This window comes from Triticum aestivum, chromosome 7A (assembly GCF_018294505.1).
Source record: "Triticum aestivum cultivar Chinese Spring chromosome 7A, IWGSC CS RefSeq v2.1, whole genome shotgun sequence".
Classification (NCBI taxonomy): domain Eukaryota; kingdom Viridiplantae; phylum Streptophyta; class Magnoliopsida; order Poales; family Poaceae; genus Triticum; species Triticum aestivum.
This window is the reverse complement of record NC_057812.1, coordinates 67,752,813-67,778,740: the sequence shown is the minus strand read 5'-3', so window position 1 is coordinate 67,778,740 and position 25,928 is coordinate 67,752,813. Positions and strand designations below refer to the sequence as shown.

At 42.7% G+C, this 25,928-nt stretch overlaps 1 protein-coding gene across 1 annotated transcript; it reads left to right on the top strand.

The window, feature by feature from the left end:
* Positions 1-488: 488 nt before the first annotated feature.
* Positions 489-2,253, top strand: LOC123152197 (coniferyl alcohol acyltransferase). Its single transcript, XM_044571807.1, has one exon. It carries the CDS (start codon positions 676-678, stop codon positions 2,107-2,109), a length of 1,434 nt encoding a protein of 477 aa, XP_044427742.1. The 5' UTR covers positions 489-675; the 3' UTR covers positions 2,110-2,253.
* The last annotated feature ends 23,675 nt before the right edge of the window (positions 2,254-25,928 follow it).

The window sequence follows — 25,928 nt, the reverse complement described above, 5'->3', positions numbered from 1 at the left end:
TGCCAAAAGAATCTAGACCTAAAATAGTCCAATCTTTGCAAGACCCCTTTTGGGAGTTGGAAAAAAGAAAGCATATAAAGAACCATATTTGTGAGGACAGAGTTTATCAAAACCAGTCGTCCTCCAACTGAGAGCACCTTGCCTTTCCAACTGCTCAACCGTTTCTTTAGCCGCTCCTCTATATGCTTCCACTCTGCAATGGTGAGACGTCGATAATAAATAGGTATTCCCAGATATCACTAAATTTCATCTAGATGTGATTTAGTAAATCCGATATAAAATACAGGGTGGATATTGGGCGGACGGCCGACCCAAAAGAATAAAAAGCGGACGAAATCATCGTCCGTTTGAATCGTTGGAGTTGCTCTAATTCCGCATCGGGGAAGATGGCCAAATGCATTGTATTGGATGGCTTGTCACATCCGTGAGTCTGCTTCGCATTGAAAAATCGCCAAAGCAAGAAGGAAAAGTGCTGCTTGCCATTCCAAAGTTGAAGCAAACCGCCGTGTTGATGTTGCTCGATCGCAACGCCACGCAACGTGCCGCGTGCCAAAACGAGACGAGTCCGACTGCGGTTTGATCACTGTCATAACGCCTCGTGCTCTCTCCACCGCTCGCGAGCTCCTACCTACGTGTTGCTCCTCCCTGCGCCGCGTCCGGCCGTGCGCACCCGGGATGCCGCCGGCCGAGAGTTTCGCCGTCGAGGTCCTCTCGCGGTCGCTCGTCCAGGCCTCCGACCCGCCGCGGGGATTCCCGGCGGTGCTCCCGGTCTCCAACCTGGACCTCGTCCTCGGCTCCTTCCACGTCTTCTTCATCGCCGTCTACCCGGCGCCCGCCGCGGGCTTCCCGGCCGTGGCCGCGGCCGCGCGCGCCGCGCTCCCGGCCTTCCTCTCCCGCTTCTACCCCTTCGCCGGCCGCGTCGTGCCCAGCGCCTCCACCGGCGTGCCGGACGTCGTCTGCGGCAACGAAGGGGCCGAGCTCGTGGTCGCGTACGCCGACGCGGCGCTCGCGGACGTGGACTTCGCCGACGCCGGCGCCTCGCTGGGGCGCATCCAGCTGCCGTTCGAGCGGGGGCTCGCGCTGTCGCTGCAGCTCGTCCGGTTCGCGTGCGGTGGGTTCTCGCTCGCCTGGGGCACCGACCACCTGCTCGTCGACGGCCACGGGCTCACCACGCTGCCCAACGCCTGGGCCGAGATGCTCGTCGCGGGCGGCCTCTCGTGGGAGCCCCACCACGACCGCGCCTCCCTCTTCCGGCCCCGCTCGCCGCCGCGGTACGGCCCGTCGCTGGACGCCGAGTTCGTGCGCTACGACCCGGCCAGCCTCCCCAACGCCCTCCTAGCCGCCGCCCTCGTGCGCCGCAACTACGTCGTGGATGCCGCAGACGTCGACCGCCTCCGCGCGGCGGCAAGCGGCCCCGTCCGCCGCGCCACGCGGCTTGAGGCCCTCTCCGCGCACGTATGGAAGCTGCTCGCCGCGGCCGTGGGCGGCTCCGACACGCACTGCCGCATGGCGTGGCTCGTCGACGGCCGCCGGGGCCTCGACCCCGCCAAATACAACAAGACCCACGTCAACAACTACCTTGGCAACGTCGTCACCTACGCGTCCCGGGAGGCGGTCGTGGAGACGGTGCGCTCCTCCCCGCTCGCCGACGTGGCGACGATGGCCGCCGCGGCCATCGCGGAGGTGTTCCGGCAGGAGCGGTACGAGGAGCTGGTGGACTGGATGGAAGCGCACAAGGGGGTGTTCGCGGAGGGCGGCAAGTGGACGGAGGCGGTGGGGCTGGGCACGGGCAGCCCGGCGCTGGTGGTGTCGGCGTTCGTGCCGTTCAGGGTGGAGGGCGACTTTGGGTTCGGCCCGCCGCGGCTGGTGATGCCGTGGGTGCGGCCGGGGAGGCTCGGGTCGGCGGCCATGACAGTGATCCGGAGCCCCGCGGGAGACGGGTCGTGGCTGGTCACCGCCAGGATGTGGCCGCGGCTCGCCGACGCCGTGGACGCCGACCCGGAGGCCGTGTTCAAACCGGCCACCGCCGAGCGGCTCAGTTTCGTCACGCGCCGCCGCGGCGAGCTGGCGGCCACCGAGACGGCGCAGCACGCCGTGAGCCGCATGTGAGCTGCGTGGACGACTGTAGTTAAAATAGATGTACTGCTGCCTACAAATATCGTCAGAGCCTCTCTCTCTCTCTCACTCGGTACTAGAGTATCTATTTTTAACCTTTTCATTTTTAAATAAAATATTGGAACTCTCTATTTGTCAGATGCGTGAAAACGTTTTCACTTTCCTCATGGACCGTCTGATCTTGATCAAACGGCCCAAAACAGATCGCACTATTCATCTTCAACCTACACCTCTCTTCTTCCTCACGCCTCCAACTTACCCACCCCAACCGCCGGCCTCTATCATCCGCGGCCGGCGGGCGCTACCGTGCACCTACGTGTGTTTTTTGTGTTGGGGATGAATGCATCCAATATGTGTCTTTTGAATGTTGACGATTTTTTGGGTATTACTGTTCCACATTCCTTGGTATTACTGTTCCACATTCCTTGGATGACCTATCAAAACATTGGAAACGTGTAAACGAAATGTTGTTTTGAACAATGTTGTTTCAAATGATATCACTTCGTGGAGGTTATGGACCATGCGAAATGATTTTGTATATTGAGGGTGGCCAAGAGGCCAGAAACAAGGTGGCGACAACAAGGGCGAAGAGGCTGAAGAGGTCGAACTCGACGGGATGGGAGGAATGGCCTGTTGGCACCTACAGACAGGGAAGGACAAAGTGAGGCGCCGTGGGTGTCCGCAACGTGTCCGCACGGATGCAAATTTAATCTAAAATTGGTCTGAATGGGCCAAAGCGGACATCCGTTCGTCTGCATCGCCGCTTTACACCGTGATTTTCGTCCGTGCAAAAAAATACATATGCACACAGGAAAAAAATACAGACGCTGAAGTTGGATACTCTGGGCGATGGCATAAATAGGCACACATAAGCTTGGAGAAGACAACAATAAACGCACACACGTGCGAGGACTCAAGTTTGACAACAATAAACACAGTAACGTGGTGACATAAATTTGCCTGTCATACAACTACCCGATCAAGACCTGCATCCTCCCGTGGCTGCACTGCATGTGGTAGGCTAGAGTACAGTACCACAATAGTACTAGGAAACATGCCGGTGCATTACAACGGAAGGGAAAAAAATATCATGACTCTATCCTAATAAGCATGGCTCAGGACTCCTAATATCCTCCTCTAATTCGACATGACACTGACCGTGTCATCGCTTATCCTTTTTCTGACCCTGCAAACGGCCATCATGATGCCCACCTGATGACAATGCTTCATATATGGTCAATCCTAAGGCGATGGGTTCGCCACCGCATGTCGCACCAATCATTGTGCCCACGCAAAGAAATGTTCAAAACGTCAATAACTTATCTCGGCAAGCTACTCCTTGCAGCTGGTCCGTACACCTCACCTTATACTTCTACTCTATTTTGTATGATCAAACAATTATTATTATGAATCAGTGTTGGCCCGGTCAAGGAGGTGGCCGCGACACATCACCTGAGATGAAAGGCACGTCAATTGCGAAATGAGAGGGAAGTATGTAGAGGCCGGATATCACACGGTGAGTTGCACGGCAACATGTGACGCGGGTGTTCCTACTTCCCTTTGTAGGAGAGGATGTGTAGTGCCACATTGACATTGGCATAGTGAGCGGCAACCATGGTTTGTGTATGTATAATTCATAACAGTGTATATACGTGCATCGTGTATGTATAATGTTGCTTCTATCGGCTAGTAACGTATATCAAGGGTAGCATCAAAACGCCGAGGCTTCGCTCAAGGCACTCCTAGTTGGGCCGGCCCACGTAGGTCTTGTTGTTTTTCTTTTACTTTTTGTTTCCTTTTACATTTTCTTTTCTTCTTTTTTTCTTCAAATAGTTGTTCTAAAATTTAAAATATTGTTCGGAATGCCAAAGAATGTCCTCCTTTCAAAAGATGTTAATAATTTCCTAAATTGTTTGCATTTTATAAAATATTTCTATTTTTGGAAAATTGTTCATGTTTTTAAAATTTTCTTTACAATTCAAAATTTATTCAGTGTATATCACAAAATGTTCAATGTAACTTTACATATTGTTCAACGTATATATGTTCAATGTGTATCTAAAAATTGTTCACTGTATATTACGAAAATGTTCAACTTACATTTCAAATTTGTTCAATAAGTATTTAAATATTGTTCCACATATATCACAAAAATGTTCAGTGTTTATTTAAAAATTGTGCAGAGTATATAAAAAATTCAATGTATATTTGAAATTGTTCATCATATATAAAAATTTCAATAATTATTTGTAATTTCAAATTTTATTCATATTTTCAATAATTGGTCACGTTTTCCAGAAAATGTTTAGGTTTTAAAAGTTACTCAAATTTCTAACATTATTTAAATATTTGAAGGAAAATCGTTCACATTTTTTCCCAAGAATTGTTGAAAAAATAAACAGATCTGTGGTTGTACATACTACTTCAAATTTTACGCTGGTATTTTACCATACTCAGTCGCTAGATCTTCTCGCGCGCTTTTGTTTTTCGTTTGTTGCCAGGGCATGGACCAGGGTGAGAAGGCGTGTTAGATTATCCCCTTGCCATCCTTATTTTTTTCGCACCCAAAGAGCCAGTAAGCCCACACGCGTCGCTTGGCCCATAACTACATTGGGCCACAGAACGCGCTTAGAATCGTACGTGAGAGAAGAGGAGCGACCTACAAAGAGATAGAGTCCAAGTCAGCGTTCGCCGCGAGCCAGCGACGGACGAAAAAAGTTACTGTGGACGAAAAAAGTTACTGTGGACGAAAAAAGTGGAAAACAATCCATACTTTAATATTAGGGATAGAATAGATATCCTTATCTTTATCTTTATCTAATACTAGCAAATATGCCCGTGCGTTGCAACGGGAGACAAAAAATTATGGCTAACCAAATAAGTATGACTCAATATACTGACACATGAGCGTACTTTATTTTAACACAGTGGATCACCATGTTCATATTTTTTTTCTCACACTAGCCGATGATCTCGATGTCCACGTGATCATAATGCATTCGATGCAGTAAATCACAAGGCTATAAGTTTGCCAGTGCATGTCACATTTGTCATTATGTTGCGCAAGGAAACATTTAAAACTTTTAAAACAAATCTCATTGACTATGAACTACTCCCAACGCCAAGACATATAAAGACTTTCAGAAAACTAATCGAATCCTAAACATAAAATACATTTGAATCAGTGAACAGTTTTTCGAATCGACAAACATGTTTTTTTTAAAACTTTTTATTTTCTCAAAAAAATAATGAGATTTAGTTTTGTTTACAAACTTTTTTAAATGTATGAAACGGTTTCAAATTCATTAACATTTTTGACTCAACAAACATTTTTTGAATCGATGATTTTTTTTTAAATTGGGGAACAAATTTTAAAAATAATTTTTTTGTGAACATTTTCTAAAATGTCATGGACATTTTTTTTCAGATTTTCGAATATGTTTTGACTACACGATCATTTTTTTCAAAATCATGAACATGATTTTATTTCCCGACCATTTTTCCAAATTGTGATTCTTTTATAATATTGCAAACAATTTTGCAAAACCACCAACATTTTTTTAATCTGCAATTTTTTATGGTTTTCTAAACATTTTTGAATTCACATATATTATATGATTTCTCAAACATTTTGTTTGAAAACTCGTAACTTTAGAATATTAGATCCCGAATTAATTTAAAGAAGAAAGAAAACAGAAAAGACAAAAAAGTAAAATGAGAAGAAACAGGGGAGTAAAGCCCCGCATATGGGCCGGCCCATGAATGCATAGATGGGTTATGCGTGAGAAAAGAACGATAAAATTGTAGAAGCTGGGGATTGAACCCCAGTCTTGTCGCTAGAGGAGCAATCGGACAACCACCCTGCTACTCATCACTCATTGACTTCTACTCGTCTCGCACCTATAAAACAGCGTAGGAGGCGGCGATTTTTGGTCGAAAAAACAAATCGTTTTTCACTTACGGGTGGCATTGGTGGGTAATTTTTATCAACTTGAAGGATAATTTTAATGAAGGACGACCAGAAGCGATGGCCGCTTTATTAGTAGGTAAAGATTAAAGGGAAGATTGTTTCTCCATTTTTTTGATTTATGATGGGTCCTAAATAATTTCACAGGACACACAGGGCCATAATGGACCGGCCCATTAGCGTACCAACAACCCGCAACAGTTAAAAAATTTTCAACAAAAATACTGTGTTGCGAGGAATCGAACCATGTTGCTGAGGCAGGAGCGCTCAGAATGCTAGCCACTAGACTAAACAACTGTTGGTGTTCAATTAGCAGCGCAGATGTTAAATTAAGCTTACAGTCCTGCGAAATACTGAGAGGAAAATATTTGTTTTTTAAGTGAATATATGACGTGGATAGGCAGCGCGCAGGCGCTAGATGGAGTGCCCGAGCATACCCTCTATATTAGAAAACCTGTGTGCCACGTCATCATATTCTGTCAAAAAAGAAAGTACATGAGCCTTCAACCTCACGTTGCCTGAGTAAGAGCCCACGTGCATTAATTTTTGGGTTTCAATTTTTTTTAAAAGCTATAACTTTTGATTCAAGCATTCAATGAAGATCCGTTTTCACCGCTGGGTTTCTCTTGACGAGCTCTTCAAAACTAGATCTCATATGAGTAGGTTTCGACAAAGTTTATTTTAGAGCAACTTTGGATACTATAGAGGCAACTTTAGTGCTGTAGGAGAGAAACTCCTTTTTATTGCCTAATATGACTACCTATGAGTCGGGAGTCCTTCTAAATTAGTTACCATGACCAACAATGATTAGTTTCACCTCTAAGTAGCACTATAGGGAAGTAGCTCCTTCTTTTTTGCCTAGTAGGACTACCAATTAGGTTGGTAAAAAGGAAAAATCACATGAAACATGAGGTAGTGCTACATGCAAGCAACTTCACTGCACTACGTGCACCTGTTAATTTACTAACATTATCCCAAAATACCTATCGTAGCTGCTCAGTTGTCTGTAAATACTATGGAATTTCCTATCATTGATGTCTAGTTGCCTACCATTGTTGACCAGTTACCTACATATATTGTGAAGGTGTTTATCCTTGCCTTTCTAAGTTGCCTACAACACTATAAAGTTGCCTATCGGTGATGCTTAGTTGCCTGCAATTGGTAATTAGTTGCATACCATTGCTGCCCAGTTGCCCAACTTTACAAAATAGTTGCCTAGATATAGTTTGAAGTTGCTTACCATTGCTTTTTTAAGTTTCCTACAACACTATAAAGTTGCCTACCAATGATGCTTAGTTGCCTGCTATTGGTAATTAGTTGTCTACCATTGCTGCTTAGTTGCCTAACTTTACAAATTAGTGATACGTCCATTTTGCATCATGCTTTTATATCGATATTTATTGCATTATGGACCGTTATTTCACTTTATGTCACAATAGTTACGGCTATTCTCTCTTATTTTACAAGGTTTACATAAAGAGGGAGAATGCCGGCAGCTGGAATTCTGGTCTGGATAAGGAGCAAATATTAGAGACCTATTCGGCGCAACTCCAAAAGTCCTGAAACTCCATAGAACGTCTTAAAATAAATAAAGAAAAATTCACGCCAAAGATGAAGGCCAGGGGGCCCACACCCTACTCACGAGGGTGGGGGGCGCCCCCCCAGGGCGCGCCCCCCTACCTCATGGGCCTCCTGGTGGCTCTCCGACGCCCATCTTCTCCTATATGAAGTCTTTTGATGAGAAAAAAATAGTAAGGAACTTTTCGGGACGAGACTCCGCAACCACGAGGCGGAACCTTGGCGGATCCAATCTAGAGCTCCGGCAGAGCTGTTCTGCCAGGGATACTTTCCTCCCGAAGGGGGAAATCATCACCATCGTCATCACCAACGCTCCTCTCATCGGGAGAGGGCAATCTCCATCAACATCTTCACCAGCACCATCTCATCTCTAAACCCTAGTTCATATCTTGTATCCAATTCTTGTCTCAAAGTCCGGGATTGGTGCTAGTAGGTTGCTAGTAGTGTTGATTACTCATTGTAGTTGATGCTAGTTGGTTTAATTGGTGGAAGATTATATGTTCAGATCCTATATGCATATTATTACCCCTCTGATTATGAACATGAATATGCTTTGTGAGTAATTACGTTCGTTCCTGAGGACAAGGGAGAAGTCTTGCTATGAGTAGTCATGTGGATTTGGTATTCGTTTGATATTTTGATAAGATGTATGTTCTCTAGCCTCTAGTGGTTTTATGTGAACGTCGACTAAATAACACTTCACCATTATTTGGGCCTAGAGGAAGGCATTGGGAAGTAATAAGTAGATGATGGGTTGCTAGAGTGACAGAAGTTTAAACCCTAGTTTATGCGTTGCTTTGTAAGAGGCTGATTTGGATCCACATATTTCATGCTATGGTTAGGTTTACCTTAATACTTTTGTTGTAGTTTCGGATGCTTGCAATAGAGGTTAATCATAAGTGGGATGCTTGTTCAAGTAAGAACAGCACCCAAGCACCGGTCCACCCACATATCAAATTATCAAAGTATCGAACGTGAATCATATGAACGTGATGAAAACTAGCTTGATGATATTCCCATGTGTCCTCGGGAGCGCTTTTCCTATTATAAGACTTTGTTTCGGTTTGTCCTTTGCTACAAAAGGATTGGGCCACCTTGATGCACTTTATTTACTTTTGTTACTTGTTGCTCGTTACAATTTATCCGTCACAAAACTATTTGTTACCACTTATTTCAGTACTTGCAGAGAATACCTTGCTGAAAACCGCTTATCATTTCCTTCTACTCCTCGTTGGGTTCGACACTCTTACTTATCGAAAAGACTACGATAGATCCCCTATACTTGTGGGTCATCAAGACTCTTTTCTGGCGCAGTTGCCGGGGAGTGTAGCGCCTTTGGTAAGTGGAATTTGGTAAGGAAAAATTTATATAGTATGCTGAAATTTACTGTCACTTGTTACTATGGAAAGTAATTCTCTAAGTCGCTTGTTCGAGGTATTTTCACCCCGTCTAGTAGAGCAAAGAGTTGCTCCTCAACCTATTGAACCTATGGAAAATAAAACTCCTTTTGAATTTCCTTCGGGTATGATGGAAAGACTGCTAGCTGACCCTTTTACAGGAGATGGAACAAAGCATCCTGATGAGCACTTAATATATGTGGATGAAGTTTGTGGATTATTTAAGCTTGCAGGTATATCCGATGATGTTGCTAAGAAGAAGGCCTTCCCTTTATCTTTGAAGGGAGACACATTGGTATGGTATAGGCAATGTGATGATATGAGATCATGGGACTATAAAAGATTGAAGCTGGAATTTCATCAAAAATATTACCCTATGCATCTTGTTCATCGTGATCGTAATTATATATATAATTTCTGGCCTCGCGAAGGAGAAAGCATAGCTCAAGCTTGGGGGAGGCTTAAATCAATGTTATATTCATGCCCCAATCATGAGCTCCAGAGAGAAATAATTATGCAAATTTTTTATGTTCGGCTTTCTGAAAACAATCGCAACATGCTCGATACTTCTTGTGCTGGCTCTTTTATGATGAAGACTATTGAATTCAGATGGAATTTATTGGATCGAATTAAACGCAACTCTGAAGATTGGGACCTCGACGAAGGTAAGGAGACAGATATGACACCTAAGTTTGATTGTGTTAAATCTTTTATGAATACTGATATTTTCCGTAAAATTAACACTAAATATGGACTTGACTCTGAGATAGTAGCTTCTTTCTGTGAATCTTTTGCTACTTATGTTGATCTCCCTAAGGAGAAGTGGTTTAAATATCATCCTTCCATAGAAGTAAAAGTAGCTGCACCTGTTAAAGTTGAAGAAAAGACTATCACTTATAATGATCATATTGTTCCTACTTCTTATATTGAGAAACCACCTTTCCCTGTCAGAGTAAAGGATCATGCTAAAGCTTCAACTATTGTTCGTAAAAGCAATATTAGAACATATACACCTCCTGAGCAAGTTAAAGTAGAACCTAATATTGCTATTGTTAAAGATCTCTTGTCTGATAATATTGATGGGCTATTATTCAGTTCGTAGGTGAAACTGCTAGAATTGCTAAACCTTGTGATAAAGATAAACATAGACCTGTAGTAGGCGTGCCTGTTATTTCTATTAAAATAGGATATCATTGTTATCATGGCTTATGTGATATGGGTGCTAGTGCTAGTGTTATACCTCATGACTTATACAAAGAAATATGCATGATATTGCACGTGTTGAGTTAGAAGACATCGATGTTACAATTAAACTTGCCAATAGAGATACTATTTCAGCAATGGGAATTGTTAGAGATGTTGAAGTCTTGTGTGGGAAAACTAAATATCCTGCTGATTTTTTTGTTCTTGGTTCCCCACAAGATAGCTTTTGTCCCATCATATTTGGTAGACCCTTCTTGAACACTGTTAATGCTAAGATAGATTGTGAAAAGAATGTTGTTACTGTTGGCTTGGATGATATGGTTCATGAGTTTAATTTCTCTAAATTTAGTAAACAACATCGTGAGGAAGAATTACCCAGTAAGGATGAAATTATTGGTCTTGCTTCTATTGCCGTACCTCCTAGTGATCCTTTAGAGCACTATTTGCTAGACCATGAAAATGATATGTTCATGAATGAAAGAAGGGAAATAGATGAAGTATTCTTTAAACAGGAACCTATTCTGCAATACAACTTGCCTGTTAAAATTTTAGGAGATCCTCCTCCACCCAAGGGTGATCCCGTGTTGGAGCTTAAACCGTTGTCTGATAATCTTAAATATGCTTATCTTGATGAAAAGAAAATATATCCTGTTATTATTAGTGCTAACCTTTCAGAGCATGAAGAAGATATATTATTGAAAACTCTGAAGAACTATCGTGCTGCTATTGGATATACTCTTGATGATCTTAAGGGCATTAGTCCCACTCTATGTCAACATAAAATAAATTTGGAAGCAAATGCCAAACCAGTTCGTGATCCACAATGACGTCTGAATTCTAAAATGAAAGAAGTGGTAAGAAAATAAATACTCAAGCTTTTGGAGGCAGGTATAGTTTATCCCATTGCCGATAGTGAGTGGGTAAGGCCTGTCCATTGTGTCCCTAAGAAGGGAGGTATTATTGTTGTTCCTAATGATAAAGATGAATTGATTCCACAAAGAATTATCACAGGTTATAGGATGGTAATTGATTTCCGCAAATTAAATAAAGCTACTAAGAAAGATCATTACCCCTTACCTTTTATTGATCAAATGCTAGAAAGATTATGCAAACACACACACTATTGCTTTCTAGATGGTCATTCTGGTTTCTCTCAAATACCTGTGTCGGCTAAAGATCAATCAAAGACTACTTTTACATGCCCTTTTGGTACTTTTGCTTATAGACGTATGCCTTTTGGTTTATGTAATGCACCTGCTACCTTTCAAAGATGCATGATGGCTATATTCTCTGACTTTTATGAAAAGATTTGTGAGGTTTTCATGGACGACTTTTCCGTCTATGGTTCCTCTTTTGATGATTGCTTGAGCAATCTTGATTGAGTTTTGCAGAGATGTGAAGAAACTAATCTTGTCTTGAATTGGGAAAAGTGCCACTTTATGGTTAATGAAGGTATTGTCTTGGGGCACAAAGTTTCTGAAAGAGGTATTGAAGTTGATAAAGCCAAGGTTGATGCTATTGAAAAGATGCCATGTCCCAAGGACATCAAAGGTATAAGAAGTTTCCTTGGTCACGCTGGATTTTATAGGAGGTTCATTAAGGACTTCTCAAAAATTTCTCGGCCTCTGACTAATTTATTGTAAAAAGATATACCATTTGTCTTTGATGATGATTGTGTAGAAGCATTTGAAATACTTAAGAAAGCATTAGTCTCTGCACCTATTGTTCAGCCACCTGATTGGAATTTACCCTTTGAAATTATGTGTGATGCTAGTGATTACGCTGTAGGTGCTGTTGTAGGTCAAAGAGTTGATAAGAAATTAAATGTTATTAATTATGCTAGTAAGACTCTAGACAATGCTCAAAGAAATTATGCTACTACTGAAAAAGAGCTTTTAACAGTTGTATTTGCTTGTGATAAGTTCAGACCTTATATTGTTGATTCTAAAGTAACTATTCACACTGATCATGCTGCTATTAAATACCTTATGGAAAAGAAAGATGGTAAATCTAGACTTATTAGATGGGTTCTCTTGCTATAAGAATTTGATTTGCATATTGTTGATAGGAAGGGAGCTGAGAACCCCGTTGCAGACAACTTGTCTAGGTTAGAAAATATTCTTGATGACCCACTACCTATTAATGATGACTTTTCTGATGAAAAATTAAATGTTATAAGTACTTCTCGTAGTACTCCCTGGTATGCTGATTATGCTAATTATATTCTTGCTAAGTTTATCCCACCTAGCTTCACATACCAGCAAAAGAAAAAGTTCTTCTATGACTTGAGACATTACTTTTGGGATGACCCACATATCTATAAAGAAAGAGTAGATGGTGTTATTAGACGTTGTGTACCTGAGCATAAACAGGAACAGATCTTACGCAAGTGTCATTCCGAGTCTTATGGAGGACACCACACTGGAGATAGAACTGCACATAAGGTATTGCAATCTGGTTTTTATTGGCCTACTCTCTTCAAGGATGCCCGTAAGTTTGTCTTGTCTTGTGATGAATGTCAAAGAATTGGTAATATTAGTAGATGTCAAGAAATGCTTATGAATTATTCACTTGTTATTGAACCATTTGATGTTTGGGGCTTTGATTATATGGAACCTTTTCCTGCCTCTAATGGATACACACATATTTTAGTTGTTGTTGATTACATTACTAAGTGGGTAGAAGCTATTCCAACTAGTAGTGCTGATCATAACACTTCTATTAAAATGCTTAAAGAAGTTATTTTTCCGAGGTTTGGAGTCCCTAGATATTTAATGACTGATGGTGGTTCACACTTTATTCATGGTGTCTTCTGTAAAATGCTTGCTAAATATGATGTTAATCATAGAATTGCATCTCCTTATCACCCATGGTCTAGTGGTCAAGTAGAGTTGAGCAATAGAGAGCTCAAATTAATTTTGCAAAAGAATGTTAATAGGTCTAGAAAGAATTGGTCTAGAAAGAATTGGTCTAAGAAACTTGATGATGCATTATGGGCCTAAGAACTGCATACAAAAATCCTATGGGATGTCTCCGTATAAAATGGTTTATGGAAAAGTATGTCATTTACCTCTCGAACTAGAACATAAGGCATATTGGGCTATTAAAGAGCTCAACTATGATTTAAACTTGCCGGTGAGAAGAGGTTATTTGATATTAGCTCACTTGATGAATGGAGAACCCAAGCTTATGAAAATGCCAAGTTGTTTAAAGAAAAATTTAAAAGATGGCGTGACAAAAGGATACAAAAACGTGAGTTTAATGTAGGTGATTATGTATTGCTATACAACTCTCGTTTAACATTTTTTGCAGGAAAACTTCTCTCTAAATGGGAAGGCCCCTATGTTATCGAAGAGGTCTATCGTTCCGGTGCCATAAAAATCAACAACTTCGAGGGCACAAATCCGAAGGTGGTAAATGGTCAAAGAATCAAACATTATATCTCAGGTAATCCCATAAATGTTGAAACCAATATTATTGAAACCATAACCCCGGAGGAATACATAAGAGACACTTTCCGGAACGCTTCAGACTTCGAAAAGGAATAGGTATGTGGTACGGTAAGTAAACCGACTCCAAAACAATTTTCAAGGCAATATTTCTCCGTTTTGGAATATTTAGAAAAATATAAAAATAAGTAGCAGTCTGGGAAGGACACGAGGGCCCCACGAGGGTGGTGGGCGTGCCCTCCCCCCTGGGCGCGCCCCCTACCTCGTGAGCACCTCGTATGCCTTCCGGACTCCGTTTTCTTGCACGATACGTATTTTGGTATGTAAAAATTCATTATATATTCTCCCGGAGGTTTTGACTCCAGTATCACGCAAATTTCCTCTGTTTTTGTTTTCGAGCTGTTGCTGCTGCAGATTAGGGCAAGATGTCTTCTCAAGAGTCAATCGGGAAGAGCTGGGTATCTAATCCGGCACTGGAACCAAGGGCAAACAGTGACGCTGACCACTTTGGGCCAGCAACGGAGGAAGAGATTGAGGCTGACTTGATGAGAGTAGATGCCATGGAGGATCAAGAAGTCACCTCTCGCCTCCGAGATGGATTCACGATGGGGAACTACAGAGCTCAGCTATCCCAAACTCGGTTATCCCTTCTAATGTTAGATTTCTTTCTTATGAAAATATGAAGAGGAGTGTCACTTGTTCTCCCGCAGCTATGCAACACCCTTGGGTGCAAGGAGCTTTAGCTGCCACAGGAAAGCTTCGTAAGGAAATAATGGACCTCAAACAGCAAGTTAATAAGCTCGAGGAGGAGAACCGCATCCTGAGGGGAATCATCGCTAAGAATATTACACCGACAACAAAGAAGGAGACATAATCACACAGGTTTGTGCACTCCCCATGGCAACTGCCAAGCTTGGGGGAGGTGCCCCGGTATCGTATCACAATCACAACTCCTATTTTTACCATTTTTCTTAAGTTCAATCCTATTAGTAGTATCTTGATCTAGTAGAATAAAGTTTATGGCATGATCTAGTTTTGAGTTTTGCTTTATGATCTCTCTATGTAATCGAGTCCGTGAGTTATATATAATAAAGATTAGTGTTGAGTCAAGGGCTTGATTATTTTGCCATGATCTTGGGTAAATAAAAGAAAAGAGAAAAAGAATAAAAAGAAACAAAAAGTTCATATTGATCTTATTGAGAGTAATGACTTCACATAGAAAGAGTATGATGATTAAAAGTTGTTGGGAGTTGGCAGACATAGCTTTGGTCATTGTTGCAATTAATAGGAAGTAATAAGGAAAGAGAGGTTTTCACATACAGATATATTATCATTGACATCTTTTATGATTGGGAGCACTCATTAAAATATGACATGCTAAAGAGTTGATGTTGGACAAGGAAGACAACGTAATGAGCTATGTCTTTCTTATATCTGAGATAAAGTATGTTGTCATGGTTCCTCTAACTTGTTGAGCTTGCCTTTCCCCCTCATGCTAGCCAAATTCTCAGCACTAAGTAGAAATACTACTTGTGCTTCCAAATATCCCTAAACCAGTTTTGCCATGAGAGTCCATCATATCTACCTATGGATTGAGTAAGATCCTTCAAGTAAGTTGTCATCGGTGCAAAGCAATAAAAATTGCTCTAAATATGTATGATTGATTGGTGTGGGAGAAATAAGCTTTATATGATCTTGTGATGTGGAAGTAATAAAAGCGATGGACTGCATAATAAAGGTTCATATCACAAGTGGCAATATAAAGTGACATTCTTTTGCATTGAGATTTTATATGTCCAACCATAAAAGTGCATGGCAACCTTTGCTTCCCTCTGCGAAGGGCCAATCCTTTACTATTATCTTATACCTTATGCAAGATTCACGGTGATCCTCACCTTTCCTTTTTCATTTTATCCAAGCTCAACACGTTGGAAAAAACATGATATATATATATATATATATATATATATATATATATCTAATTGGATGTAGGAGAGCATGAACCATTATTGTTGACGTTACCCTTGAAGTAAAAGGTTGTGGGGCAAAACTACAAGCCCCTATCTTTCTCTGTGTCCGATTAAAACTCCATAACCACAAGTATTGCGTGAGTGTTAGCAATTATGGGAGACTAAATGATAGTTGAGTATGTGGACTTGCTTTTTAGCTCTGACATAGACTCTTTCCGATGTTATGATAAATTGTAATTGCTTCAATGACTGGGATTATAGTTTGTCGGAGCCCAATAAGGTTTATGATTTATAATTTTGCATTGTGAATACATCATCACTTGAACATAAGTAATCATATGATAAAATCTATATATGTCGCTGTTATGAGAATAAGCATGATGCCTTCATGTCCGTATTTTATTTTTATCGATGCCTCTACCTCTAAACATGAGGACATATTTATTATTATCGGCTTTTCGCTTAAGGACAAGCGAGGTCTAAGCTTGGGGGAGTTGATACGTCCATTTTGCATCATGCTTTTATATCGATATTTATTGCATTATGGACTATTATTTCACTTTATGTCACAATACTTTTGGCTATTCTCTCTTATTTTACAAGGTTTACATAAAGAGGGAGAATGCCGGCAGTTGGAATTCTGGTCTGGATAAGAAGTAAATATTAGAGACCTATTCTGCGCAACTCCAAAAGTCCTGAAACTCCACAGAACGTCTTAAAAGAAATAAAGAAAAATCCACGTCAAAGATGAAGGCCAGGGGGCCCACACCCTGCTCACGAGGGTGGGGGGCGCGTCCCCCTACCTCGTGGGCCCCCTGGTGGCTCTACGACGCCCATCTTCTCCTATATGAAGTCTTTCGATGAGAAAAAAATAGTAAGGAACTTTTCGGGACGAGACTCCACCGCCACGAGGCGGAACCTTGGCGGGTCCAATCTAGAGCTCCGGCAGAGCTGTTCTGCCGGGGATACTTCCCTCCCGGAGTGGGAAATCATCACCATCGTCATCACCAATGCTCCTCTCATCGAGAGAGGACAATCTCCATCAACATCTTCACCAGCACCATCTCATCTCCAAACCCTAGTTCATCTCTTGTATCCAATTCTTGTCTCAAAGTCCGGGATTGGTGCCAGTAGTGTTGATTACTCCTTGTAGTTGATGCTAGTTGGTTTAATTGGTGGAAGATTATATATTCAGATCCTATATGCATATTATTACCCCTCTGATTATGAACATGAATATGCTTTGTGAGTAATTACATTCGTTCCTGAGGACAAGGGAGAAGTCTTGCTATGAGTAGTCATGTGAATTTGGTATTCGTTTGATATTTTGATAAGATGTATATTGTCTAGCCTCTAGTGGTGTTATGTGAACATCGACTACATAACACTTCACCATTATTTGGGCCTAGAGGAAGGCATTGGGAAGTAATAAATAGATAATGGATTGCTAGAGTGACAGAAGCTTAAACCCTAGTTTATGCGTTGCTTTGTAAGGGGCTGATTTGGATCCACATGTTTCATGCTATGGTTAGGTTTACCTTAATACTTTTGTTGTAGTTGCGGATGCTTGCAATAGAGGTTAATCATAAGTGGGATGCTTGTTCAAGTAAGAACAGCACCCAAGCACCGGTCCACCCACATATCAAATTATCAAAGTATCGAATGCGAATCATATGAGCATGATGAAAACTAGCTTGACGATATTCCCATGTGTCCTCGGGAGCGCTTTTCCTATTATAAGAGTTTGTTTCGACTTGTCCTTTGCTACAAAAGGATTGGTCCACCTTGCTGCACTTTATTTACTTTTGTTACTTGTTGCTCGTTATAATTTATCCCGTCACAAAACTATTTGTTACCACTTATTTCAGTACTTGCAGAGAATACCATGCTGAAAATCGCTTATCATTTCCTTCTGCTACTCGTTGGGTTTGACACTCTTACTTATCGAAAGGACTACGATAGATCCCCTATACTTGTGGGTCATCAATTAGCCGCATACATATAGTGTGAAATTGCTTATCATTGCTTTTCTAAGTTGCCTACAACACTCTGAAGTTGATTACCAGTGATACTTATATTAGTTGCTTGCAATTACTATTTCAGTTGCCTACAATACATAGCAAAGTTGCACATTAGTGTTGCTAAGTTGCCTATCTATGAAACCAAGTTGCTTACCATACCTAAAAGTATTGTAAGCAACTAAGGATGCCATTAAGCTACTTGCTAGTCATAGCAACAAGATTAGTGTAAATGTAAGCCTAGCTCGAAAAACTAAGTTGCCAGCTATACTATAAACTTGGAGGTGAAGCTACTTATGGTAGAGTACTTGCTAGTTATGGTTCGAAACTTAGAGATGAATCTAGTTAACTTGGTAGTCATGATAGCCAACTTTGAAGGGGTCTTCGATGATAGGCAGTCATACTGCACACACTAACAAGAAGTTGCTTTCATAGAGCACTAAAGTTGCTTCCTTAGCACCCAAAGTTGCTCGAGAAAAAAAGTTAGTTGAAACATACTCATATGGAATCTAGTTTTGAAGAGCTCGTCGCGGGAAACCTAGTGGTGAAAACAGATCTTGATTTCGATGTTCGGTTTAAAAGTTGTAGCTTTTTGAAAATTGAAAAACATAAACGAAATGCATGCACGTGGAAACTTGCTGATAAGTCAAGGATGGAAAGACACGCGGAAACGCAGTGACCATGTGCTTTTCTCTACGCGTTATGTCCTCTCTGTGGGCCCCTTGGGTTGGTTTTATTTCTAGTATCTATTAGGGGACCACATGAGGGAGGGAGACAGTGGACAAGAGCGTGCACTTGAGACAACAAACAAGCGCAGCTGCGTTCTTAAGAATTCAGGATATATTTGACAACGCAACTTTTTAATAGAAAATTTAAACTCAAACTTAAAAAAAAACAATATTTCTCTTTTATTTTTTAAAAACCGAGTAGTTTTTAAAACACAAACAATTTGTAAAAATAGGAGGTACTCTTATGATTATTTCGCGAAATTACAAACATTCTAAAAACACAAATATTTTTTGAACTTTAAATTTGAAAAGGCAAACTTTTTTCAAACATGATTTTTTTAAAAAATAAACCTAGGAGGTAATGTAGCTAAATTGCTTTAATCTATACCTATTAATGAAACTTGGCAAATTTTTGAAATATGCCACCCTGACGCATTGTTTTAGTTCAATTTATTAAACTAGGAATATGGAAGTAATCTTTTTCTCTGTCGCGTCTTCAGGTACAACCAGTCTCACTTGGCCCAGTGGCTCCCGTCAAAATGCATTAGGAGTCCAACCAAGGTTTCATGGTCTATTGGCACAAACTAATCAATTTAGATGATGACACGGACATATATTATGTGTAGTGCTTTTCCCTATTATATTAGCCCGATGATAAAAAAACTTTGTTCAACGCTCTTGCTCTTCGCCGGACACGAAGGCGGCTCAATAATCCAACTATTGGACCTGGCCAACCTTGGTTAGAGACAACTGGTATTGCGACCACCGGCGATGAGACGACAAAGACAACAAGCGGAAACATGTGTCTAGTGTTATATTGAAATGGAGGATGTTGACCCGAGGATGAGGCATTAGTCATGTTTATTATGTTATGGGCATGAGGGTGATGTATTTAGTCATGCTCAGTGGGCAAAAGGCGTGTGAGAGTTGTTTTTTCCCGTTGCAACGCACGGGCATGTTTGCTAGTAGGAATCCTATATGCAACTCTCGTCACGTCCACGGGCCCGTATATTTCGTCCCACGGTGACGGACGACACGGCCAGACCCAGACAGATATACCGGGCAGCAGCCAGTTCGTATCAGGATAGCGGTTCGCCTTGATCTGTCTCCGAGATGGATAGTAAGGGCCTCTTTGATTCGTAGGATTTTGAAAATGTAGGAATAGGAAAAGTGTAGGGCTGGAGTGGCATGCCCACTTGAATCCTATAAAATTAGCAATGATTGTTTCATGTCACGAGAAAAACAAAAAAATTGTAAAAAGTGGTTGGAGTGAATGTTAAATCTCCTATGGAATGTAGTACAAAAAATTCCATAGGAAAAATTCTTATGAGATCCAATCCTATGAACCAAAGAACTAACATAGGAAAAAATTCTAAGGATTTCAATCCTTAAAAAATCCTATAAAATTCCTTTGAATCGAAGAAGCCCTAAATCGTGATACGTAGCACATACGTACGCACAGCGGTTTCTTCAGACGCACGGACACCTCCCGACGACAGCCAGCTCCACCGGTCCAGATCGACTCGTCGTCGGCCGGCGGCCCCGCGAGCTCAAAACACGTCCATCGATCTATCCATGGGTAACGCTGTCACCGTGAGCCGTAGTGTCCAGATTTCCGTCATGACGACGCCCGGCAAGGTCCTGGCGCTTGACGTCCGGACCACGGACACCGTCGGCCACGTCAAGACGAGCATCCACCGCGAGCTCGGCGTGCCCCCGCCCTGGCAGCGCCTGGTCCTCGACGGAAAGGTGCTGCAGGACGGGCGCACCCTGGCGTCCTACGGCGTCGGCGTCGCCGGGAAGGCGGGGTCCTCCTACTGCCGCCTGCACCTCGCCGTCCGCCGCTGGGGTCCCGGATGGATGGAGATCTTCGTGAAAGTGCCGAGCGGCAGTACCCTCAGCGTCATGGTCGAGCGATCGGACACCGTCGGGAGCGTCATGAAGAAGGTCCGCGACAGGGAGGGCGTCCCGCTCGACCGGCAGCGCGTCGTCTATGCCGGGAAGCAGTTGGAGGACGGCCGCAGCTTGGCGGAGTACAACGTGACGAAGGAGTCGACGCTCAGCGTGATCCTCCGTCTCGGTGGCCCTCATAGGTGGCTGATTTCGCTGGGAGAAGCAGCTCTCATGGACATGTATAGACAGGCATTCTTGTCAGCTGTCTCTGCACCACGTTTGACAGAATCAGAGAATGATTTGTTTGGCTGCCGCCGAATCGATTTAGGAGTTCATTTGATAATTCTAGACCATGGACGCTATATGTACATGCAAATGTCGTCTGGCAGCCCATCATTCGTCTGGAATTTGCCGCTCACCCCTCACCCGAAACCCAGCTATGATACGTGGGGTCCACCCTTCACCTCGCCCTTCCTGGGTCTGGATGGATGTTGATCTTTTTGAGGGTGCCGACTATCGACAAGGACACTAAGCTTGACCTCATGGTCCAAGGCTCTGACAAAGTTGACATACTCAGATATATCATATATGATTGGGTACATGAAGAGCATTCCGCGGTCCCATCAGACCATCATCTTCTGGGGAAGAGAGTTGGAAGACGGCTGCACCCAAGCGGACTACGGGGTGGTGGAGGGATTGTTCCTCTCTGTGGTTATCCGCTTGCCTAGACAACGGGGTGCTAGTTGCCCTGGTTGCGCGAGGAGCATTGCGTGGTGGCGAGGAGAAGTTAATTCAAGTTTTGACCTCTGGTGGATTGAGATACGCTTCTGAGGTCTTCTCTTCTCTGGCAGTGACGAGTAATTTACTGAGTAGCTAAGTATGTGTTGGAAATATGCCCTAGAGGCAATAATAAAAGTATTATTATTATATTTCCTTGTTCATGATAATTGTCTTTTATTCATGCTATAACTGTATTATCCGGAAATCGTAATACACGTGTGAATACATAGACCACAATATGTCCCTAGTGAGCCTCTAGTTGACTAGCTCGTTGTGATCAACAGATAGTCATGGTTTCCTGGCTATGGACATTGGATGTCGTTGATAACGGGATCACATCATTAGGAGAATGATGTGATGGACAAGACCCAATCCTAAGACTAGCACAAAAGATCGTGTAGTTCATTTGCTAGAGCTTTGCCAATGTCAAGTATCTCTTCCTTCGACCATGAGAGCGTGTAACTCCTGGATACCGTAGGAGTGCTTTGGGTGTATCAAACGTCACAACGTAACTGGGTGACTATAAAGGTGCACTACAGGTATCTCCGAAAGTATCTATTGTTTTATGCAGATCGAGACTGGGATTTGTCACTCCGTGTAAACGGAGAGGTATCTCTGGGCCCACTCGATAGGACATCATCATATGCGCAATGTGACCAAGGAGTTGATCACGGGATGATGTGTTACGGAACGAGTAAAGTGACTTGCCGGTAACGAGATTGAACAAGGTATTGGATACCGACGATCGAATCTCGGGCAAGTAACATACCGATAGACAAAGGGAATTGAATACGGGATTGATTAAGTCCTTGACATCGTGGTTCATCCGATGAGATCATCGTGGAACATGTGGGAGCTATCATGGGTATCCAGATCCCGCTGTTGGTTATTGACCGGAGAACGTCTCGGTCATGTCTACATGTCTCCCGAACCCGTAGGGTCTACACACTTAAGGTTCGATGACGCTAGGGTTATAAAGGAAGTTTGTATGTGGTTACCGAATGTTGTTCGGAGTCCCGGATGAGATCCCGGACGTCACGAGGAGTTCCGGAATGGTCCGGAGGTAAAGATTTATATATGGGAAGTCCTATTTTGGCCACCGGAAAATGTTCGGGATTTTTCGGTATTGTACCGGGAAGGTTCTAGAAGGTTCCGGAGTGGGGCCCACCTGCATGGGGGGACCCACATGAACGTGGGTAGTGGGGGCAAGGCCCCACACCCCTGGTCAAGGCGCACCAAGATCCCCCCTTAGAAGGAATAAGATCATATCCCAAAGGGATAAGATCAAGATCCCTAAAAAGGGGGGATAACAATCGGTGGGGAAGGAAATGATGGAATTTCTTTCCTCCCACCTTGGCCAACGCCCCAATGGACTTGGAGGGCAAGAAACCAGCCCCTCCACCCCTATATATAGTGGGGAGACGCATGGGAGCTACACACGAAGTTCTGGCGCAGCCCTTCCCCTCTCCCAAGTCCTCCTCCTCTCCCGCGGTGCTTGGCGAAGCCCTGCGGGATTGCCACGCTCCTCCACCACCACCACGCTGTTGTGCTGCTGTTGGATGGAGTCTTCCTCAACCTCTCCCTCTCTCCTTGCTGGATCAAGGCGTGGGAGACGTCATCGGGCTGTACGTGTGTTGAACGCGGAGGTGCCGTGCGTTCGGCACTTGATCATCGGTGATTTGAATCACGACGAGTACGACTCCATCAACCCCGTTCACTTGAACGCTTCCGCTTAGAGATCTACAAGGGTATGTAGATGCACTCTCCTTCTACTCGTAGCTGGTTTCTCCATAGATAGATCTTGGTGACGCGTAGGAAAATTTTGAATTTCTGCTACGTTCCCCAACAGTGGCATCATGAGCTAGGTCTATTGCGTAGATTCTTTGCACGAGTAGAACACAAAGTAGTTGTGGGCGTTGATGTTGTTCAATATGCTTACCGTTACTAGTCCAATCTTGTTTCGACGGTATTGTAGGATGAAGCGGCCCGGACCGACCTTACACGTAGTCTTACGTGAGACAGGTTCCACCGATTGACATGCACTTGATGCATAAGGTGGCTAGCGGGTGCCAGTCTCTCCCACTTTAGTCGGAACGGATTCGATGAAAAGGGTCCTTATGAAGGGTAAATAGCAATTGGCATATCACGTTGTGGTTTTGCGTAGGTAAGAAACGTTCTTGCTAGAAACCCATAGCAGCCACGTAAAACATGCAACAACAATTAGAGGACGTCTAACTTGTTTTTGCAGGGTATGCTATGTGATGTGATATGGCCAAGAGGAATGTGATGAATGATATGTGATGTATGAGATTGATCATGTTCTTGTAATAGGAATCACGACTTGCATGTCGATGAGTATGACAACCGGCAGGAGCCATAGGAGTTGTCTTTATTTATTGTATGACCTGCGTGTCATTGAAGAACGCCATGTAAATTACTTTACTTTATTGCTAAACGCGTTAGCCATAGAAGTAGAAGTAGTCGTTGGCGTGACAACCTCATGAAGACACGATGATGGAGATCATGATGATGGAGATCATGGTGTCATGCCGGTGACGATGATGATCATGGAGACCCGAAGATGAAGATCAAAAGGAGCAAAATGATATTGGCCATATCATGTCACTATTTGATTGCATGTGATGTTTATCATGTTTATGCATCTTGTTTACTTAGGACGATGGTAGTAAATAAGATGATCCCTTACAAAATTTCAAGAAGTGTTCTCCCCTAACTGTGCACCGTTGCTACAGTTCGTCGCTTCTAAGCACCACGTGATGATCGGGTGTGATGGATTCTTACGTTCACATACAACGGGTGTAAGACAGTTTTACACAGCGAAAACACTTAGGGTTAACTTGACGAGCCTAGCATGTGCAGACATGGCCTCGGAACACGGAGACCGAAAGGTCGAGCATGAGTCGTATAGTAGATACGATCAACATGAAGATGTTCACCGATGATGACTAGTCCATCTCACGTGATGATCGGACACGGCCTAGTTGACTCGGATCGTGTAATCACTTAGATGACTAGAGGGATGTCTATCTGAGTGGGAGTTCATAAGATGAACTTAATTATCCTGAACATAGTCAAAAGACCTTTTGCAAATTATGTCGTAGCTCGCGCTTTAGTTCTACTATTTTAGATATGTTCCTAGAGAAAATATAGTTGAAAGTTGATAGTAGCGATTATGCGAACAGTAGAAAGCTTATGTCCTTAATGCACTGCTCAGTGTGCTGAACCCCAAACGTCATTTGTGGATGTTTCGAACATCGAACATACACGTTTTGATAACTACGTGATAGTTCAGTTAAATGGTTTAAGTAGAGGCACCAAAGACGTTTTCGAAACATCGCGGAACATATGAGATGTTTCGAGGGCTGAAATTGGGATTTCAGGCTCGTGCTCACGTCAAGAGGTATAAGACCTCCGACGATTCTCTTAGCCTGCAAACTAAGGGAGAAAATCTCAATAGTTGAGCTTGTGCTCAGATTGTCTGAGTGCAACAATCACTTGAATAGAGTGGGAGTTGATCTTCCAAATGAGATAGTGATGTTTCTCCAAAGTCATTGCCACCGAGCTGCTAGAGCTTCGTGATGAACTATAACATATCAGGGATAAATAAGATGATCCTTGAGGTATTCACGATGTTTGACACCGCGAAAGTAGAAATCAAGAAGGAGCATCAATTGTTGATGGTTGGTGAAACCACTAGTTTCAAGAAGGGCAAGGGCAAGAAGGGATACTTCATGAAACGGCAAATCATCTGCTGCTCCAGTGAAGAAACCCAAGGTTGAACCCAAACCCGAGACTAAGTGCTTCTGTAATAAGGGGAACAGTCACTAGAGCAGAATTACCCTAGATACTTGGTAGATGAGAAGGCTGGCAAGGTCGATAGAAGTATATTGGATATACATTATGTTAATGTGTACTTTACTAGTACTCCTAGTAGCACCAGGGTATAAGATACCGGTTCGGTTGCTAAGTGTTAGTAACTCGAAATAAAAGCTACGGCATAAACGGAGACTAGCTAAAGGTGAGCTGACGATATGTGTTGGAAGTGTTTCCAATGTTGATATGATCAAGCATCACACGCTCCCTCTACCATCGAGATTTGGTGTTTGCGTTGAGCATAGACATGATTGGATTATGTCTATCGCAATACGGTTATTCATTTAAAGAGAATAATGGTTACTCTATTTATTGTGACGCCCGGGTAATTAAGCTACAGTGAGCCTCTGCTAATGGTGCCACGTCACCTCGTTTATAGTTGCTAATCTCGAGTTAGTTCGAAACCGATTCAAATTCAAATTCAAAAATAGGCAAACAATAAAAGTTTTCAAATATTAAAACTACAATGTTCGGAGTGAACCAAATATTGCATAGATAATTATGGTGGAGAAACCACACTTTTATAAAATGTTTAAATACTGTTAAATGAATAAAAGAGTAGCAAAAACAATTATTTTAATGCTTTAAAAATAATAAACATTTTCAAAACTAAATTGTTATAAGTATTAAACTATTGTGGCAGTGGCATAATTTGTAAAATCCTATTTAGGTGCCACTTTGGTAATTTACTAAAACTAAAATAATAGGAAACTAAAAGAAAGCAAAGTATAAAAAAAAACAGAAAACAAAACTAACAAAAAAAAAGAGAAAGAGAAGCCCCCCCTCCTCCTGGACCGCGGCCCAGCTGGCCACCAGGCCGGCCAGGCCGGCCCACCCCGGCCCCCCCATAACCCCCTGGGCGACCGAACCCTAGCCCGACACCCCCCACTTCCCCCACGATCCCCTTCTCCTCTCCCCCACCGATCTGGATCGGGA

Coding starts and splice junctions, on each gene's coding strand:
- LOC123152197 (XM_044571807.1), top strand. CDS start 676: ATGCCGCCGGCCGAGAGTTTCGCCGTCGAGGTCCTCTCGCGGTCGCTC.